General features: G+C 38.4%; 1 protein-coding gene across 1 annotated transcript in view; it reads right to left on the reverse strand.

Moving 5' to 3' along the window:
• mmp13b (matrix metallopeptidase 13b) overlaps nt 1-20,805 on the reverse strand; it is a 21,223-nt gene extending 418 nt beyond the window's left edge. Inside the window, exons 1-11 of the mRNA XM_061878714.1 lie at nt 20,489-20,805; nt 20,312-20,422; nt 11,888-12,015; nt 11,665-11,813; nt 9,369-9,494; nt 9,124-9,279; nt 8,934-9,054; nt 8,724-8,857; nt 8,491-8,650; nt 3,260-3,363; nt 1-3,173 (exon numbers count right to left, since the gene is read on the reverse strand). The exon at nt 1-3,173 is cut by the window's left edge and continues 418 nt beyond it. Of these exons, the coding sequence (XP_061734698.1) occupies nt 3,073-3,173; nt 3,260-3,363; nt 8,491-8,650; nt 8,724-8,857; nt 8,934-9,054; nt 9,124-9,279; nt 9,369-9,494; nt 11,665-11,813; nt 11,888-12,015; nt 20,312-20,422; nt 20,489-20,578 (1,380 nt within the window). The 5' untranslated portion in view covers nt 20,579-20,805 and the 3' untranslated portion in view covers nt 1-3,072. The remainder of the gene's footprint in view (nt 3,174-3,259; nt 3,364-8,490; nt 8,651-8,723; nt 8,858-8,933; nt 9,055-9,123; nt 9,280-9,368; nt 9,495-11,664; nt 11,814-11,887; nt 12,016-20,311; nt 20,423-20,488) is intronic.
• Nucleotides 20,806-22,232: the final 1,427 nt, after the last annotated feature.

The following is a 22,232-nucleotide window of genomic DNA, read 5'->3' on the forward strand; positions in this document are numbered from 1 at the left end:
ACTTTGAGGCCATGTGTGTAAGTAAATCCAGTGAAGGGAATGAACAAGATATCACATACATTGATTGTGTGGGGAGTCTTGCATCATATGTGTCAGCTTCCATAGTGGTGACCTCAGGAGGGAGTTTCCAAGAGGAAAATTGATTCAGTATTGTGATTCATTTATCGTCTCCATCTGTTTTCCATCAGCGATCACGAGGCGGGACTGTTTTCAAAAGGATGTTGGCTCCTTTTATTGCTTTTTCCCTTGTCTTTCATAAGAGCCTCTATACAGACTGGATCCACACTAATATTTCCGGTTACATATTAGAGGCTACCAACAGACAAGAGGGTCAAAACTGGGCATCATCATGGCTTTTTTTTTCATGGTATCAAAATATGCATTAGAGCGCCCTCTAGAGGAAATGTTTGCATGTACAGTACCTATACTTAATCAAAAGTCCTATAACTGAGTGGTTCTCAAATGGGGGGGCGCGTATATTCTAAAAATATCAAATCAAAAATCCTTTATAAATATATTTATTGAATAATACTTCAACAAAATATGAATGTAAGTTCATGAACAGTGAAAAGAAATGCAACAATGCAATATTCAGTGTTGACAGCTAGATTTTTTGTGGACATGTTCCATAAATATTGATGGTATATATTATATATATATATGTTAAATATTGATTACTGATTGAATCACTTGTTTATTTTTCAACAAGTTTTTTGTTATTTTTATACCTTTTTTTCCCAAATTGTTCAAGAAAGACCACTACAAATGAGCAATATTTTGCACTGTTATACAATTTAATAAATCAGAAACTGATGACTTAGTGTTGTATTTTACTTCTTTATCTCTTTTTTTTCAACCAAAAATGCTTTGCTCTGATTAGGGGGTACTTGAATTAAAAAAATGTTCACAGGGGGTACATCACTGAAAAAAAGGCGAGAACCACTGCTATAACCCATGTTTTACCTTAAATATGTGTAAACAAAAAAAAATGCTTAGAAGTATTTTTTTTTATTGCATTAGAAATTACGATCAATTAGAATTCCCTGAAAGGGTTTTCAAGAGGGTCTGCAGTAAGTAAAATATGTCAAGTCATTTTACTTAACACTGACAACAAATAGTGTTAAAATCACATGAGAGGCCAAATAAAAAACAATTAATTATTACTTAAACCCGGCCTGGGCAATTATTTTGCCTTGGGGCCCACATTTAGAGAAAACAATGTGTCTGGGGGCCGGTATATCTATTTTTAGGAACACTAAAACAAAACCTCCCAATAATGTCTGATTGATGCTAAAAACGTTATGACAAACCGCCTTAAAAATGTAATGTAATTTTACATTTTTATATGAACGATAAAACACTGAATATTGACAACATATGAATGTCACACCCCCTTTTGATCGACACATTTTAAAATCAAGTGAAACACAACAAAAATGCAACAAACTGTGAAATATGAACGCAAAGGGTACTTTGTTGTGAAAATCTCCTTCCGTGTCTGTGGAAACGCTTCCCGCCTACACTGCTTGGTGCCTCGTTTGAGCTGCTGTGAAGTAGATTACCATAGTAACTAATTAGAATACCATAGTAACTAATTAGATTACCATAGTAACTGGTATAGCATCCATAAGCACATATTCCAACTAATGAAATACTTTGTATAGTTGAAGACTTAGAAAACATGACTGCATATCATAATGGCAGCACCACTTTCTATCTTAAAGATCTAAAAAAAATATTCGGGTATGCTTAACGGGCCGCATGTGGCCCCCGGGCCTTAATTTGCCCAGGTCTGACTTAAACTATAAAAACTAAGCTTACAGGCCAGCTGGGCAAACTTGCAGTGAAACACGAGGAAACAAAACCCAAGAAAATAAATAACAAAAATAAGAAGAAATTTTCTGTGTCCAGCACTGTTCATTTTATATTACATTCATAGGACTTTCTTTCCGTTATACTGTTAAGCACAGTGTTTATTGTTGGGTCGCCAGCGCCATCTCGAGGACCGCCAAAAAATATATGTTTTTCATCTGCAGGTACACAGTTGCGATACACTTTCCCACCACTTGTGGCAGTAATGACAACATCAAACAAACAGAAGAAGTCCAGAGTTAAAGTCATTGAGAAGTTTAAGCGAAAAAATATGGCGAAAGTGATAAAGCTGTATGTTCATTTGCACTTAAATGTTCTTAACAGTTTAGTTTGAACATATTTATTATTATTTTAGTTTACTTATTTCAGCACTACATAATTTTAGGTATTTTTCAGCAGTTTATGAGCCCCTTTTTCAGTATATTTTGTACTATTTTCCAATCAGCCTGGCCTAAGCCTTGAAAATAATATTTGTGATCAACACGTGGTTTCATATCATTTGACAATGTTGTCAACTGTAGGGAGGTTAGATATAATTATTGAATACGATTAAAATCAAGAGTAATGTTACTAATTCAGTGTTAATTTTTGAGTGGGCCTCGGGCCCAAATGTAGTGTAAAGGTCGGGGCCCTACGTCAGAAGGTTAAAAAACCCCTGGTTCAGCACGTGTTCCCCATTGTGGGATAAATAAAAGTTTATCCTATTACGTTTGCAAAATAATTTGAAGTAGGTGTATTTTCATAATCCTGGCTTCATTTTAAAAGTTATACTTGTGATCACTCTTAAATCAGTATTTCCAGAGCTATTGAATGAAACCTACCAAATAAACAAACCCATTTAAGAACAAGTGTTCGATTACATTTCTGCAGAATAGGTTGGCATCCACGCTACAAAAAAATGGAGGTTTTAGCAACCCCTACCATGAATTGATTAACGTGGACTTAAACAAGTTGAAAAACCTATTCGGGTGTTACCATTTAGTGGTCACTTCTATGGAATATGTACTGTACTGTGCAATCTACTAAAAAAGTTTCAATCAATCAATAACAACACTTTGAAATGTTGTCTTGGGAGGTCTTTTAGCCATTCGGCTATGGAGATTATTTCATATTTTGTGAATTGTAGTTTAGATGAGTATTTAGCTGAATATTTACTGGTTTCTTATTGCAGTATCCGTGGTCACTAAGGCTTAAGCAGCATCAGCAGCCGAGAATGGAGTTGATTCTGAGGGTGCGTGTGACCTTCCTCGCTGGGTAACTGTATTCAAACTGAACATTGTCGTGGAAGAAATACAAGTATCCTGAAAAGAGAAACATAAACAACATTATTTGTAAGAAGTTTCACTTGAGCGTTTTAAATTTTGCTCCCTTGAATGTCAGTCAGTACCGTAGTGATAAACGGCCGCGTCAACTTCGTCGTCCATGCCTGGAAAATCTGATTCTATTGTCCGTGGGTAGCCCTTATCCATGGTGCCTGATGCTTCGTCATAACTGCAAATCATCCACAAAAAACAGAAGTGCAAAAGAAACAAACTTTTAAAATTTGACTCATTTAAGTACAGTTTGTACACTTCTCAATGACTGTCAAAACTTTTAATCAAAATCAATTGATTTTTCTCAATTGGAACACCGAAAACTAATTGTAGCCATTTGGTGGGACACTAATGACTGGGGTTTCGAATCTTTGGGCACCACATGATTTGATTCAATTGTTGGGTTGAACAATTTGATTCAGAATCAATTCTCGATTCAAAATCAGTACTTTTTTTTAATACCATTGGGTGCCAGTTCTATTATTAAATACCTTCCCCCGTAAAATAGACCGACAGCTCTGATAAATATTTGTATAAATTAAAAGAAACCGTTTTTTTAAATAAAATTATAACCAAAATGTAATTTAATAAAGACACAAATAGAATTGTCCAGGGTGTAAACCGCCTTCAAACTGAATGCAGCTGGGATAGGCTCCAAAAGGGAAAAGCAGTAGAAAATGGATGGAAAAATAAGACAACAAGGGAAGTATACAACATTTCTCTAGGATGTCGTTGTGGCTTGTGCAGCCCTTTGAGACACTCGTGATTTAGGGCTGAATAAATAAACATTGATTTTTGAAAATGTATTAAAAATCGATACAAATAAGAATCGCAATTCATTCAAAAATGTGTTATTTTTGACACCCCTACTAATGACAGTAGTGTCTTTTAAAGTGCAGAGCATGCCCAGAATCACTGACACAGGCATACTTGTTCTCACCACAGTTATATTTCGTTGCAATTTGGCTGTCCAGGAATATGGTCACGAAAAAAGATGGCATGTGTCATCAGATGACTTGAATGAGTAGTATCAATCTACACATTAGTGCCCACAGCATCCTGGCTTTGAAAAAAAAAAAAAAAAATATATATATATATATATATATATATTTTTTTTTTTTTTTTCCAGAAACATCCAAAGTCGTCTGCTTTGTTGCTGTGGAAACTGTAGTTCAGATTTTTTTTTTTAACTTCTGTAACTTTTCCAGGGCCTCGAAATTGAATTCAAACACTTTTTTTTAGGTTTTTCCTAGACTGTAGGAACACTGCAAGTATTACTCACGCAGCCTATGCCACATGAGATAAAAATACTACCATTGTTCCAATCAGGGTTTTATGCTGCCGTGCCCGATACCGATCACCATGAGTGAATTTAACCGACACCAATACTGATACCAATAACAAGTATTAACTGTATTTTTTTTCCAATGCATTTAAGGCGAGTGTTATTGAGAGTTTGAAAATATCAACACAGCATTTAAACTAGTTATTTATTCTCCTACACTACATACAATTGTTTGATCAAAACAAAGTAAATAGTACACAATAACTAAGCATGAATTTATTTAATTTAACTTACCATGAATTAATTAACATGGACCCCGACTTAAACAAGTTGAAAAACTTATTCGGGTGTTACCATTTAGTGGTCAATTGTACGGAATATGTACTGTACTATCGACTAATAAAAGTTTCGATTAATCAATCAATCCATCAATCAATCAATCAATCAAAAGCAAAAGCCGAACTACTATTTACTGCTCATTTAAATTATTTGGTTTTTGCCCTCAAAATCCTCCTCTGTCCAGTTAGTAAACATGAACAAAGACAAATAGATAATTTTGAGAAAAATTTAAAATATCAACCTAATCACTCTAATATCAATCCTATACTGATACTACCTTTGGTATAGACACCACCAATTTATGGATCAATCCACCGTCTTCTGTGTCTTACTCACTGACTCTGACTATGCTGACAAACAAACAGCTGTTGTTATATCATCCTGTCTCTAGACTCTTATTTTGTTAATTTCCTGTTTCTATCTACACTTATTAAATTTTTACTAAGCAACTATTTTGTTTGGTGATGTTTAAAGCCAGCGTAGCATTTAGCTTAGCCATTACCATGCCTTCTCCTGGCTTGCGCTCTGTGTGTTGTAGTGTTGTACCGATACCAATATTTTGGTACCGGTACCAAAATTATTTTAATACTTTTTGGTACTTTACTAAATAAAAAAAATCACAAAAAATTGCATTATTGGCTTTATTTTAACAATAAATCTTACGGTTCATTAAACATATGTTTCTTATTGCAAGTTTGTCCTTAAATATAATAGTGAAAATACAAAACAACTTGTATTTTATTAGTAAGTAAGCTAACAAAGGCTCCTAATTTAGTTGCTGACGTGTGCAGTAACATATTGCGTCATTCCATTCTCTTATTTTGTCAAAATTATTAAGGACAAGTGGTAGAAAATGAATTATTAATCTACATATTCATTCACTTTCTCTTTTATGATGTTCTATCTACACATCCATTAAAATATAATAATCACTTATTCTTCTGTTGTTTGAAAACTTCACATTAGTTTTGGATGATACCACAAATTTGGGTATTAATCCGATACTACGTAGATACAGGATCATACATTGGTCATATTCAAAGTCCTCATGTGTCCAGGGACATATTTCCTGGGTTTATACATAATATATATTAAAAAAAAATACGAAAGAAGATGTTGTGATGCCAAAAAATATTGATGTAATCATAGTCATATCGACTAGATACACTTCTATACTTGGTATCATTACAGTGGATGTTAAGTGTAGATCCACACCTGGAGCGGACCGGTACTTTTCAGAGGCGTTATAGTACCGAATATGATTCATTAGTATTAGTTCTATACTAATACCTGTATACCGTGCAACCCTAGTGTGTAGCATGTTTAGCCTTGTCCTCCAGTGATAAGTTTACTTGGTAATGGTAATGAAGGTACTAAGAAATGCAGTGTATTTGTCATAATGGAGGTAATCATTATAAGCGTAGGGGAGCTTCTTCACATGAATAACTGCTGGCCGCTTGTCTTCCGGGGAACTACAAGTGATACCAAATACTATAAAAATAGGACCCATTACCTCCCTGCTTGGCACTCAGCATCAAGGGTTGGAATTGGGGGTTAAATCACCAAAAATGATTCCTGGGCGTGGCACCGCTGCTGCCCACTACTTCCCTCACCTCCCAGGGGGTGAACAAGGGGATGGGTCAAATGCAGAGGACAAATTTTACCACACCTAGTGTGTGTGTGACAATCATTGGTACTTTAACTTTAACTTAACTTATATGGTGTCAGCCAGAGGGAATCAACGTTTGTGATCGGCATAATAAGGCATTAATCAGCAATGGCAATCACAATTATTCAGTGGCCGATCGATCATCTTATCCTTAAAGGGGAACATTATCACCAGACCTATGTAAGCGTCAATATATACCTTGATGGTGCAGAAAAAAAGACCATATGTTTTTTTTAAACGATTTCCGAACTGGGCTTCACGGTGGCAGAGGGGTTAGTGCGTCTGCCTCACAATACGAAGGTCCTGCAGTCCTGGGTTCAAATCTAGGATCGGGATCTTTCTGTGTGGAGTTTGCATGTCCTCCCCGTGAATGCGTGGGTTCCCTCCAGGTACTCCGGCTTCCTCCCACTTCCAAAGACATGCACCTGGGGATAGGTTGATTGGCAACACTAAATTGGCCCTAGTGTGTGAATGTTGTCTGTCTATCTGTGTTGGCCCTGCGATGAGGTGGTGACTTGTCCAGGGTGTACCCCGCCTTCCGCCCGATTGTAGCTGAGATAGGCGCCAGCGCCCCCCGCCACCCCAAAAGGGAATAAGCGGTAGAAAATGGATGGATGGATGGATGGATTTCCGAACTCTAAAAGGGTAAATTGACGATTCAAACGCCTTTCAATTGTTTGCTGTCGGAGCTATGACCTTTCACCCGTGACGTCACAACAGGAAGCAATCCGCCATTTTCTCACACACAAGTCAAATAAGCTATCTTGTTTTCCGTTTTTTCGACTGTTTTCCGTACCTTGGAGACATCATGCCTCATCGGTGTGTTGTCGGAGGGTGTAACAACACGATCAGAGACTGATTCAAGTTGACTTACGTGGAGTGTGCTAATCAGACATATCAATGGTCACGGCATGCTAATCGTGCTAACATGCTATTTAGGCTAGCTGTATGTACATATTGCATCATTATGCCTCATTTGTAGCTGTATTTGAATCAAGCCTTTCCCTTCACACACATTTAATGCCAAACAAACACATACCAATCGACGGATTCAAGTTGCACCAGTTGTCAAAAGATGCGAAAGTCTGGCAAACAAACGGACTGCTGGCTCACGCATATCCACACATCTCTGTCGATAGCGATGCTACGACAGATGTGTGGATATCCTGGGACACTCAAAGCAGATGCATTTCCAACGATAAAGTCAACAAAATCACATAGGTGAGTTTTGTTGATGATTTTGACTTATGTGCTAATCAGACATATTTGTGCACGGCATGACTGCAAGCTAATCGATGCTAACATGCTATTTAGGCTAGCTGTATGTACATATTGCATCCTTATGCCTCATTTGTCGCTATATTTGCATCCAGCCTTTCCCTCCACCCGCATATAATGCCAAACAAACACATACCAATCGACGGATTCAAGTTGCACCAATTGTCAAAAGATGCAATCGTTGGTAAGAAGGCGATCGCCAAATTCGTCCTTGTTGCCATCATGATATGGCTCAAAAGCTTCAGTTTCTTCTTCAATTTCGTTTTCGCTATCTGCCTCCACACTCCAACCATCCGTTTCAATACATGCGTAATCTGTTGAATCGCTTAAGCCGCTGAAATCCGAGTCTGAATCCGAGCTAATGTCGCTGTATCTTTCTGTTCTATCCGCCATGTTTGTTTGTATTGGCATCACGCAGTGACTTCACAGGAAAATGGACAGGTGGATATAGCGATGGTGAAAATCAGGCACTTTGAAGCTTTCATTCAGGATATTGCGTGATGGGTAAAAATTTGAAAAAAACTTCGAAAAATAAAATTAGCCGCTGGGAACTGATTTTTACTGGTTTTAACACTTCTGAAATTATGATAATGTTCCCCTTTAAAGATGTTTTTCCTGGTGTGGTCTTTTTATACCAACTGTCAGGACTACACAATCTCATTTCTATCCCCAAACCCTTTAGAAACACAATCAATATGATTTTTTTGGTGACAAGGTGTATACATATACAGTACCTCCAATAGTCTTCATCATGAAAGAGGAGAGTCTTCCCTGTGTCTCTGATGTGAACAGCCGCATCCACGTTCCTCAAGGTCTTAGGAAGTCCGAGTGTGTGGATGTACTTTGGGTAACCCTTCACCACGTTGTATCCATTCATAGCCCACACACGGATACCTGCCGAAATCGCCAATTAAGCTTAAGTTTTGTTTCAGGTATGGTATGGCATGTGTTGATGATGCTAACCCACCACTAAAAATCATGACCTGATCCTTCGCTGGGTTCTCGTACGCCGCGTCCACCTTGTTGGGGATGGACGGCCAAGTGGACTTGATCAGCGCCAGCTGGGGCTCGTGCATCTGGGGATGAAGGCGCCAGTAGAACCTGAACATGATTTAGAAATATGAGTTGAAACTTGTATATTGGATTATTACACACCCAGACATGCGCATGGATTTACTTGTCTTTGAAGATGAAGGTTTCTCCCCTGAGCTCCGTCGCCGCGTCAAAACTCAACGAGGGGTCACATTTTTTGGGAGCGTCCGGCTTGGGTTTCACTTTCCTGTGGTCTGGATTAGGGCCTGTGTTTCAGACCAAATGTTTTAACAACAAGGAAAACCAAGCACGGATGGATTATGCCGAGTCATCACCATAGAGGGCCTGAATGCCTTCGATATCGTCCTCAGCAAGGGGGTATCCTGTCGCGTATGTATAGATGGGGTACATGAGGGCACCTGGGTCGGAGGAGTGGGACATACCGAGGGCGTGGCCCAGCTCATGTGCCGCCACTATGAAAAGGTTGTAAGCTACCAGAAGAGAACGTTAATTTATTGGTCTGCTCTCCACACCACAGACATCATTGATTGTATGTTAAAGAGAGTTTTAAGCAGCAAACCTGAGGAATCTTTAGTCCAGTGTTCATCCTCATCAAAGTGAGTGTCCCCTCCGATGCCTTCGCCTGGCGGATAGGCGTGAGCCAGCAGTCCGTTAGGCCCATCGAAAGGGTTGTAGTCGCCATGTTCTGCATGAGGGAGCAACTTGTTTGCCCGAACGTACAATAACAACAACAATACTTGGACTACAAATGTTTAAAACATATTTTAAAAGGTTCCAGCCACAGCCCACGATCTCAGTTTATAGATTTACTGTTCTTTTTTTCTGTAGTTATTCTAAAAGAAGAAGCAGGACCCCATCAAGTTGTTAAACATCCATAAACGTGGATGCATATGCAAAAGTGCAACATACTTATCTTTACAGTAATCTATTTATTTACAAACCCTGTTTCCATATGAGTTGGGAAATTGTGTTTGATGTAAATATAAACAGAATACAATGATTTGCAAATCCTTTTCAACCCATATTCAATTGAATGCACTACAAACACAACATATTTGATGTTCAAACTCATAAACTTTTTTTTTGTGCAAATAATAATTAACTTAGAATTTCATGGTTGCAACACGTGCCAAAGTAGTTGGGAAAGGGCATGTTCACCACTGTGTTACATCACATTTTCTTTTAAAAACACTCAAAAAACGTTTGGTAACTGAGAAAACTAATTGTTGAAGCTTTGAAAGTGGAATTCTTTACCATTCTTACCTGATGTACAGCTTAAGTTGTTCAACAGTCTGGGGTCTTGTTGTGGTATTTTACGCTTCATAATACGCCACACATTTCCGATGGGAGACATGTCTGGACTGCAGGCGGGCCAGGAAAGTACCAGCACTCTTTTACTACGAAGCCATGCTGTTGTAACACGTGGCTTGGCATTGTTTTGCTGAAATAAGCAGGGGCGTCCATGATAACTTTGCTTGGATGACAACATACGTTGCTCCAAAACCTGTATGGACCTTTCAGCATTAATTGTGCCTTCACAGATGTGTAAGTTACCCATGCCTTGGCCACTAATACACCCCCATACCATCACAGATACTGGCTTTTGAACTTTGTGCCTATAACAATCCGGATAGTTATTTTCCTCTTTGTTCCAAAGAACACCACATCCACAGTTTCCAAATATAATTTGAAATGTGGACTCCTCAAACCACAGATCACTTTTCCACTTTGCATCAGTCCATCTTAGATTAGCTCGGGCCCAGCGAAGCCGGCGGCGTTCCTCGGTGTTGTTGATAAATGGCTTTCGCTTTGCATAGTAGAGTTTTAACCAGCACTTACAGATGTAGCGACCAACTGTAGTTACTGACAGTGGTTTTATGAGCCCATGTGGTGATATCCTTTACACACTGATGTCGGTTTTTGATGCAGTACCGCCTGAGGGATCAAAGGTCTGTCATGTTGTCGCTTACGTGCAGTGATTTCTCCAGATTCGCTGAACCTTTTGATGATTTTACGGACCGTAGATGGTAAAATCCCTAAATTCCTTGCAATAGCTCGTTGAGAAATGTTGTTCTAAAACTGTTCGACAATTTGCTTACAAATTGGTGACCCTCGCCCTATCCTTGTTTGTGAATGACTTAGCATTTCATGGAAGCTGCTTTTATACTCAATCATGGCATCCACCTGTTCCCAATTAGCCTGCACACCTGTGGGATGTTCCAGATAAATGTTGGATGAGCATTCCTCAATTTTATCAGTATTTATTGCCACCTTTCCCAACTTCTTTGTCACTTGTTGCTGGCATCAAATTCTAAAGTTAATGATTATTTGCAAAAAATAAAATGTTTATCAGTTTGAACATCAAATATGTTGTCTTTGTAGCATATTCAATTGAATATGGGTTGAAAAGGATTTGAAAATCATTGTATTCCGTTTATATTTACATCTAACACAATTTCCCAACTCATATGGAAACGGGGTTTGTAAATCTGCTTTATTGATTTTTTTATCCTGCACTACCATGAACTAATTCAACAAAATTTCACTCTTACCTTGACTGTAAAATTGAAATTTGAATGACAATAAAAAAGAAGTCTAAGTCGAAGTCTAATTTGGAGTTATGGTAAAAAGTTCAAGTTAAAGTCCCAATGATAGTCTCACACACACTAGGCGTGGTGAAATTATCCTCTGCATTCGACCCATCCCCACCTTCTCCCCCTGGGAGGTGAGGGGAGTAGTGAGCAGCAGCGTTGGCCGCGCTCGGGTGATTCAATAACAATAACAATAACCAATAAGGGTTATTGTTGTTTATTGTAGCTTTGTGATGTAAAAGATGGCAATATGTTTAAATTCACCTTTCCTTCCAAAGCTGATCATGATGTCAGCGTTGCCACGGTACAGCTTCTTGAAGGTCAGCGGGGTCACATCGGACCAAACGTTGAGCGCGGTGCGGATGGCTCGGTCAACATCAGACTTCCTCAGGTCCGGAGTATAATTTAAAATCCTGCGACAAATATGAAAGTATGTTGGACAACAGCGACACTAAAACGTCGGGCCACTTATTGTAATATACCATACCGGAAAGTCACATGGGTGTTTTTCCACTTGAGGTGTCGAGGGAAGTGGTTGTATTCGCCAATGTCTGGGACGCCGCATCTCGCTTTAGTCATCAACTCTATCGTGTTGTCATCCAGACTGCCAGTCACCTGCACATGGAAAAAAAAATGTTAAAATACAGATATTGACAAGTAATATACAAAAAGTCACCTACTTTTTTTTGCCTACATGTTTGGGGGAAAATGCAATAGAAGTCAAATATAAATTATGTCATTAAATCTCAAAAGACTTCATAAGCTGTTAGAATAATATTATCACATAACTCTTACGCTTAAGGGCTGTTGCTATAGTTATTATCAATTGTGCTGAAGTTGTACTTTTTCTATATGTGCAAAGCCAGTCGTCTCGTATCAGTGTTTGTTTCCAGAACCGGCCTGCTGACTGCCAAGGGCGAACATCGAATACCGTGATGCAGACAAAGCAGAGACAGGGCGATATCACGAGTGGCATTTCATTATTGGTCATATATTGTGTCTGACTGGAGCTGCTGAGATTACCCCCTTCCTTCAGCGGTAGCTTCAGTGATGTAACTAGGGACTCCCCAAATAAATAGAGGAAGCCCGTGGGCTGGACTTTAGAGTGTAGTTTGGATCTGTAACTAGTGTAGAGCCCAAAAAACGTCTCTCCTTATTTGAGCCAAATTTAACTCTCTCTCTGCATGATTCCTTGCTTCTTGTCTGTTTAAAAATATTAAATATAAAATGTTGTACTTTTTTGTGGTGTGACCACAGCAGGGAAGCAGTCATCAGTCAGCAGGTGTGATAATAATCACAGAACCACATTTGGAACCCCCTGCAATGTAATCAATTACAGCAATATCAATGAATATCATACACAAATTAATTTTACCAAGTCGTCCCTCACCACATCGCACTTCAAATTTTGCGGCTTCACCACATGGTAGTTTTAATTTTTTTTTTAAGCATAATCTACAATTTTTATTTCTAAATTAAGAATTTTCCAACATAAAAATGACTAAATAAACAAAATGATCAATACTGGCTCATTTGGTAGAGAGGCTGTTCCAGCAACTTGAAGGTTCCTGGTTCAATCCCCGGCTTCAACCAACCTAGTCACGTCCGTTGTGTCCTTGAGCAAGACACTTCACCCTTGCTCCTGATTGGTCCTGGTTAGCATCAGTGTGTGAATGTGTGTGTGAATGGGTGAATGTGGAAATAGTGTCAAAGAACTTTGAGTACCTGGAAGGTAGAAAAGCGCTTTACAATATTGATTGATTGAGAAGTTTGACATCTTAAAGAATTGAATCCATGTAATGCTTTAAAAAGGCGAATGAATGGCATAAAAAGCCAAAAGCCAAAAGCCTTGTTTCCATTGTGGTCCATTAAATATTCATCACATATATATTCAATAATAAAATATATACAACCTGTAACATGTACATTAGAGATGCGCGGATAGGCAATTATATCATCCGCAACCACATCACCAAAGTCGTCATCCACCCGCCGTCCACTCGAACCAACATTTTATCAGAACCATTTTATCAGAACCGCAACCGCCCGCCACCCGCCCGCTGACATACATCAGAGGTCGGCCACCTTTTCCACTCACAGAGCTATTTACAACCGTTTCACAGAGTAATGAAGACAATGGGAGCCGCTAACGTTCTCGCGAATATCCAATAGCGTTCATCCTGATGACAAAAATTTGGGCATGCTGTAAAGCCATTGCCTTTGACACCTTCAACAATATGTACAAACCGATTGTTAGTCCGGCAACACGTTGTGTGTAGCTTCCGCAACCACACGAACAAGATTGAAAGGCATACTGGGTGATACAGAGTACACTGATGGTTGTGATATAAACAATTTTAACACTCTTACTAATATGCGCCACGCTGTGAAGCCACACCAAACAAGATTGACAAACACATTTCGGGAGAACATCCTCACAGTAACACAACATAAATGCAACACAACAAATACCCAGAATCCTTTGTATCGGTGACACTTCCAGAATATATTTTACACCCCCGCACCCCCAACCCCGCCCGGGGCGGGGGAGGGGTGGGGGGTTGCTGCTAGCGGGGTGTATAAAATAGTCAGGTAGTGTCATGGATACAAAGGATTCTGGGTATTTGTTGTGTTGCGTTCATGTTGTGTTACTGGGAGGATGTTCTACCGAAATGTGTTTGTCAATCTTGTTTGGTGTGGCTTCACAGCGTGGCGCATATTACTAAGAGTGTTAAAATTGTTTATATCACAACCATTAGTGTACTCTGTGTCACCCAGTATGCCTTGCAGTCGTGTGCGTTTGTCTGAGGAAACCACACACAACATGTTGCTTGACTGACAAGCAGATCGTACATGCTGTAGAAGGCGACAAAGCCAATGGCTTCATTGCACGCCCTAATACTTATCTGGGTGACTGCCGGTAGTCGTTCTAGAGAATATTAGCGTCTCCTATTGTCTTCTCCGGGTCTTAAATGTCTCTTTGAATGGTAAAGAATACCGATCCCAGAACCATGTATTTCAAATATTTCCGGATGGTTCAACCGCCACCCGCCCGAATCTTATTAAAATCTATTTTTTCGTCATGCCACCCGCCCGACCCGCGGTTTATCCGCGGACTCCGCGGATGAGACCGCAAACCGCGCATCTCTAATGTACATACAAAAATACGTTAAAAATTCATAAATTATGTACACATACACAGTTTACATGTCAGGTGATTTGAAAAACAATAAATACAAAAAATGGGGGGTATATACACAATGTACATGGATATAATCGATTTACCTTTTACCATAATGTTGGCCATTAAAGGAGACCAAACAAGAGCAGAGCGCGCTCTTCAGTATCAAGGCCACTGATTGGTTCAGCCTCAGCAGGCTTGCTATATTAGATTAAAAGAGCGTAAAGATGACTAAATGGTGTCATTTAATGTCTGGAGAGCTGTCATAATGTTGGAAAACACATAAGGTCACAAACTATCTATTTTTAGGAACACTAATACAAAACCTCACAATAATGATTGAAAGATAAAAATGTTATTGAATAGGATAGAATAGAAAGTACTTTATTGATCCCTGGGGGAAATTCCGCAGACAGACCGCCTTAAAAAACGGAATGGAATTTGGCATTTTTTTTTACTGAATGAGACACCAAAAATCTACATGAACATTAAGCATGTGGGGTTTACAATTTTAACTATGAAGGATAAAACACTGAATATTGACATATATATATATTTTGCAATCAACCGAAAGAGAAGTGAAGTGAAGTTGCACTTCGGCCGGTCTACACGGTCTAGCTCCAGCCTATTTTGTACCATATGTCCCAGGCAAGAAATCTGCGTTCAAAGGACTTTGGCTTATTAGTGACTCCCAGAGCCCAAAAAAAGTCTGCGGGCTATAGAGTGTTTTCCGTTAAGGGTCCAGTACTCTGGAATGCCCTCCCGGTAACAGGTCGAAATGCTACCTCAGTATAAGCATTTAAGTCTCACCTTAAAACTCATTTGTATACTCTAGCCTTTAAATAGACTCCCTTTTTAGACCAGTTGATCTGCCGTTTCTTTTCTTTTTCTCCTCTGTCCACATATGCGGTCCTCTCCAAGGTTTCTCATAGTCATCATTGTCACTGTCACCGACGTCCCACTGGGGTGAGCTTTTCCTTGCCCTTATGTGGGCTCTACCGAGGATGTCGTTGTGATTTGTGCAGCCCTTTGAGACACTGGTGATTTAGGGCTATATAAATAAACATTGATTGATTGATTGGGACGGTATAGCTCGGTTGGTAGAGTGGCCGTGCCAGCAACTTGAACGTTGCAGGTTTGATCCCCGCCTCCGCCGTCCTAGTCACTGCCGTTGTGTCCTTGGGCAAGACACTTTACCCACCTGCTCCCAGTGCCACCCACACTGGTTTAAATGTAAAAATTAGATATTGGGTTTCACTATGTATAGCGCTTTGAGTCACTAGAGAAAAAGCGCTACATAAATATAATTCACTTCACAATCAACCGAAACACAACCAAAATGCAACAAACAGTGAAATAGAACGTGAAGGGTAAAAAAAAACCAACAACCCACCTTCAATCTGAGATATCTCATAGTGACCAAAGTAACGAATTAGATGACCATAGTAACTAATTAGATGACCACAGTAACTAATTAGATGACCATAGTAACTAATTAGATGACCACAGTAACTAATTAGATGACCACAGTAACTAATTAGATGACCATAATAACTAATTAGATGACCACAGTAACTAATTGGATGACCATAGTAACTAATTAGATGACCACAGTAACTTATTAGATGACCACAGTAACTAATTAGATGACCAAAGTAACGAATTAGATGACCATAGTAACTAATTAGATGACCACAGTAACTAATTAGATGACCATAGTAACTAATTAGATGACCACAGTAACTAATTAGATGACCACAGTAACTAATTAGATGACCATAGTAACTAATTAGATGACCACAGTAACTAATTGGATGACCATAGTAACTAATTAGATGACCACAGTAACTTATTAGATGACCACAGTAACTAATTAGATGACAACAGTAACTAATTAGATGACCATAGTAACTAATTAGATGACCACAATAACTAATTAGATGACCACAGTAACTAATTAGATGACAACAGTAACTAATTAGATGACCATAGTAACTAATTAGATGACCATAGTAACTAATTAGATGACCACAGTAACTAATTAGATGACCACAGTAACGAATTAGATGACTATAGTAACTAATTAGATGGCCACAGTAACTAATTAGATGACCATAGTAACTAATTAGATGACCATAGTAACTAATTAGATGACCACAGTAACTAATTAGATGACCATAGTAACTAATTAGATGACCATAGTAACAAATTAGATGACCATAGTAACTAATTAGATGACCACAGTAACTAATTAGATGACCACAGTAACGAATTAGATGACCACAGTAACAAATTAGATGACCATAGTAACTAATTAGATGACCATAGTAACTAATTAGATGACCACGGTAACTAATTAGATGACCATAGTAGCTAATTAAATTACCACAGTAACTAATTAGGTGACCATAGTAACTAATTAGATGACCACAGTAACTAATTAGATGACCATAGTAACAAATTAGATGACCATAGTAACTAATTAGATGACCACAGTAACTAATTAGATGACGACAGTAACTAATTAGATGACCATAGTAACTAAATAGATGACCATAGTAACTAATTAGATGACCATAGTAACTAATTAGATGACGACAGTAACTAATTAGATGACCATAGTAACTAATTAGATGACCACAGTAACTAATTAGATGACAACAGTAACTAATTAGATGACCATAGTAACTAATTAGATGACCATAGTAACTAATTAGATGACCACAGTAACTAATTAGATGACCACAGTAACGAATTAGATGACTATAGTAACTAATTAGATGGCCACAGTAACTAATTAGATGACCATAGTAACTAATTAGATGACCATAGTAACTAATTAGATGACCACAGTAACTAATTAGACGACCATAGTAACTAATTAGATGACCATAGTAACTAATTAGATGACCATAGTAACAAATTAGATGACCATAGTAACTAATTAGATGACCACAGTAACTAATTAGATGACCACAGTAACTAATTAGATGACCATAGTAACTAATTAGATGACCATAGTAACAAATTAGATGACCATAGTAACTAATTAGATGACCACAGTAACTAATTAGATGACCACAGTAACGAATTAGATGACCACAGTAACAAATTAGATGACCATAGTAACTAATTAGATGACCATAGTAACTAATTAGATGACCACGGTAACTAATTAGATGACCATAGTAGCTAATTAAATTACCACAGTAACTAATTAGGTGACCATAGTAACTAATTAGATGACCACAGTAACTAATTAGATGACCATAGTAACAAATTAGATGACCATAGTAACTAATTAGATGACCACAGTAACTAATTAGATGACGACAGTAACTAATTAGATGACCATAGTAACTAAATAGATGACCATAGTAACTAATTAGATGACCATAGTAACTAATTAGATGACGACAGTAACTAATTAGATGACCATAGTAACTAATTAGATGACCACAGTAACTAATTAGATGACCATAGTAACTAATTAGATGACCACAGTAACTAATTAGATGACCACAGTAACTAATTAGATGACCACAGTAACTAATTAGATGACCATAGTAACTAATTAGATGACCATAGTAACTAATTAGATGACAACAGTAACTAATTAGATGACCATAGTAACTAATTAGATGACCACAGTAACTAATTAGATGACCAAAGTAACTAATTCGATGACCATAGTAACTAATTAGATGACCACAGTAACTAATTAGATGACCACAATAACTAATTAGATGACCATAGTAACTAATTAGATGACGACAGTAACTAATTAGATGACCATAGTAACTAATTAGATGACCACAGTAACTAATTAGATGACCACAGTAACGAATTAGATGACCACAGTAACTAATTAGATGACCACAGTAACTAATTAGATGACCATAGTAACTAATTAGATGACCACAGTAACTAATTAGATGACCACAGTAACTAATTAGATGACCATAGTAACTAATTAGATGACCATAGTAACTAATTAGATGACCACAGTAACTAATTAGATGACAACAGTAACTAATTAGATGACCATAGTAACTAATTAGATGACCATAGTAACTAATTAGATGACCATAGTAACTAATTAGATGACAACAGTAACTAATTAGGTGACCATAGTAACTAATTAGATGACCATAGTAACTAATTATATGACCATAGTAACTAATTAGATGACCATAGTAACTAACTAGATGACCATAGTAACTAATTAGATGACTATAGTAACTAATTACATGACCATAGTAACTAATTAGATGACGACAGTAACTAATTAGATGACGACCGTAACTAATTAGATGAACATAGTAACTAATTAGATGACCACAGTAACTAAATAGATGACCATAGTAACTAATTAGATGACCATAGTAACTAATTAGATGACCATAGTAACTAATTAGATGACGACAGTAACTAATTAGATGACCATAGTAACTAAATAGATGACCATAGTAACTAATTATATGACCATAGTAACTAATTAGATGACCATAGTAACTAATTAGATGACCACAGTAACTAATTAGATGACCATAGTAACTAATTAGATGACCATAGTAACTAATTAGATGACCACAGTAACTAATTAGATGACCACAGTAACTAATTAGATGACCATAGTAACTAATTAGATGACAATAGTAACTTATTAGATGACAATAGTAACTAATTAGATGACCACAGTAACTAATTAGATGACCATAGTAACTAATTAGATGACCATGGTAACTTATTAGATGACCATAGTAACTAATTAGATGACCATAGTAACTAATTCGATGACAACAGTAACAAAGTAGATGACCATAGTAACTAATTAGATTATTTCAGTAACTAATTAGATGACCATAGTAACTAATTAGATGACCATAGTAACGAATTAGATGACCATAGAAAACTAATTAGATGACCGCAGTAACTAATTAGATGACCATAGTAACTAATTAGATGACCATAGTAACTAATTAGATGACAACAGTAACTAATTAGATGACCATAGTAACTAATTAGATGACCACAGTAACTAATTAGATGAACATAGTAACTAATTAGATGACCACAGTAACTAATTAGATGACCACAGTAACGAATTAGATGACCATAGTAACTAATTAGATGACCACAGTAACTAATTAGATGACCACAGTAACTAAATAGATGACCATAGTAACTAATTAGATGACCATATTAACTAAATAGATGACCATAGTAACTAATTAGATGACCATAGTAACTAATTAGATGACCATATTGACTAAATAGATGACCATAGTAACTAATTAGATGACCACAGTAACTAATTAGATGAACATAGTAACTAATTAGATGACCACAGTAACTAATTAAATGACCACAGTAACGAATTAGATGACCATAGTAACTAATTAGATGACCACAGTAACTAATTAGATGACCACAGTAACTAAATAGATGACCATAGTAACTAATTAGATGACCATATTAACTAAATAGATGACCATAGTAACTAATTAGATGACCATAGTAACTAGTGTATGATGCAGATTCCAAGCATTGAAAGACTTATTATAGTTGAAGACTTACGGTCATCACTGCACATCAAAAGGGCAGCTACAGTTTCTGTCTTAAAGATCGAAATAAATTATTTGGGAATGTCCGGCAGGCCAGATTGAAAAGCTCAACGGGCCGCATGTGGCCCCCAGGCCTTAATTTGCCCAGGTCTGCATTCCTCACCTCAAGATTGAAGAATTTCTGCATTTCCTTGAGCTTGCTCTTAAAGTCTCCTGAAGACCGCCGCCGACCCTGGAGACCAGCCGGAAGGCCATAAAAACGCCGCAGGTATTTCTGTGTCAAAGGATGTGAAAAGACGTCAGGAGTTTATTCACAGTATGCACATTCTTTCCAGCTTACCTCAGCTATCACCTGGTCCTCAGAAGGCAGCGATCCTGCCAGAGAGGAGTGAGCAGCCAGTGGCAACAACAGCAGGAGGCAAAATAACATGTTTGTTATCTTCCAGTCAATGAGATTGTGATGCTCGGAGGGTTATTTATACTGTTTTAGCCTCTCTTTTTTTCCCCCCTGAAGGGATCCAAGTGATTCATGTGAAAGCACCTAGCCACTTCCTCTTGAGTGACGATAAAGTTTGTCCGAGTTCGCCGAAGCAAACACATGCTGATGTTGCATTTAACGGTGGGACATGAGGGATGGTGCAGTGGTCACATAAATAAAAGCGTCTCATTCAGATAATTGCGCTTTTTAAAAAAAAACACTTTGTGGACTGATGGGAAGGACTTGTGACTGGCCCCGGTGACAAAGTGCATTGGTCAATCGCACAGCTGCTGCATGTCCAGAAGTGTTGTCACAAAAGAGCGAAACGTGTGAATCATTGCATTGATTCTAACGTATTTGCATTGAGACCTGCAGTCCTCGTATACAGTGGGGCAAAAATGTATTTAGTCAGCCACCGATTGTGCAAGTTCTCCCACTTAAAATGATGACAGAGGTCTGTGATTTTCATCATAAGTACACTTCAACTGTGAAAGACAGAATGTGAAAAAAAGATCCAATAGTTCACATTGTAGTAATTTTAAAGAATTTATTTGTAAATTATGGTGGAAAATAAGTATTTGGTCAACCATTCAAAGCTCTCACTGATGGAAGGAGGTTTTGGCTCAAAATCTCACAATTTCATTCATTCTTTCCTTAACAAGGATCAATCGTCCTGTCCCCTTAGCAGAAAAACAGCCCCAAAGCATGATGTTTCCACTCCCATGCTTCACAGTAGGTATGGTGGTCTTGGGATGCAACTCAGTATTCTACTTCCTCCAAATACGACGAGTTGAGTTTATACCAAAAAGTTCTATTTAGGTTTCATCTGACCACATGACATTCTCCCAATCCTCTGTTGTATCATCCATGTATCCATCCATCCATCCATCATCTTCCGCTTATCCGAGGTCGGGTCGCGGGGGCAACAGCCTAAGCAGGGAAACCCAGACTTCCCTCTCCCCAGCCACTTCGTCTAGCTCTTCCCGGGGGATCCCGAGGCGTTCTCAGGCCAGCCGGGAGACATAGTCTTCCCAACGTGTCCTGGGTCTTCCCCGTGGCCTCCTACCGGTTGGACGTGCCCTAAACACCTCCCTAGGGAGGCGTTCGGGTGGCATCCTGACCAGATGCCCGAACCACCTCATCTGGCTCCTCTCGATGTGAAGGAGCAGCGGCTTTACTTTGAGTTCCTCCCGGATGGCAGAGCTTCTCACCCTATCTCTAAGGGAGAGCCCCGCCACACGGCGGAGGAAACTCATTTCGGCCGCTTGTACCCGTGATCTTATCCTTTCGGTCATGACCCAAAGCTCATGACCATAGGTGAGGATGGGAACGTAGATCGACCGGTAAATTGAGAGCTTTGCCTTCCGGCTCAGCTCCTTCTTCACCACAACGGATCGGTACAACGTCCGCATTACTGAAGACGCCGCACCGATCCGCCTGTCGATCTCACGATCCACTCTTCCCTCACTCGTGAACAAGACTCCTTATCCATGTATCCATTTTGGTATAAACTCAACTCGTCGTGTTTGGAGGAAGAAGAATACTGAGTTGCATCCCAAGAACACCATAACTACTGTGAAGCATGGGGGTGGAAACATCATGCTTT

Source organism: Nerophis ophidion, linkage group LG18, assembly GCF_033978795.1.
Source record: "Nerophis ophidion isolate RoL-2023_Sa linkage group LG18, RoL_Noph_v1.0, whole genome shotgun sequence".
NCBI classification, from domain to species: Eukaryota; Metazoa; Chordata; class Actinopteri; order Syngnathiformes; family Syngnathidae; genus Nerophis; species Nerophis ophidion.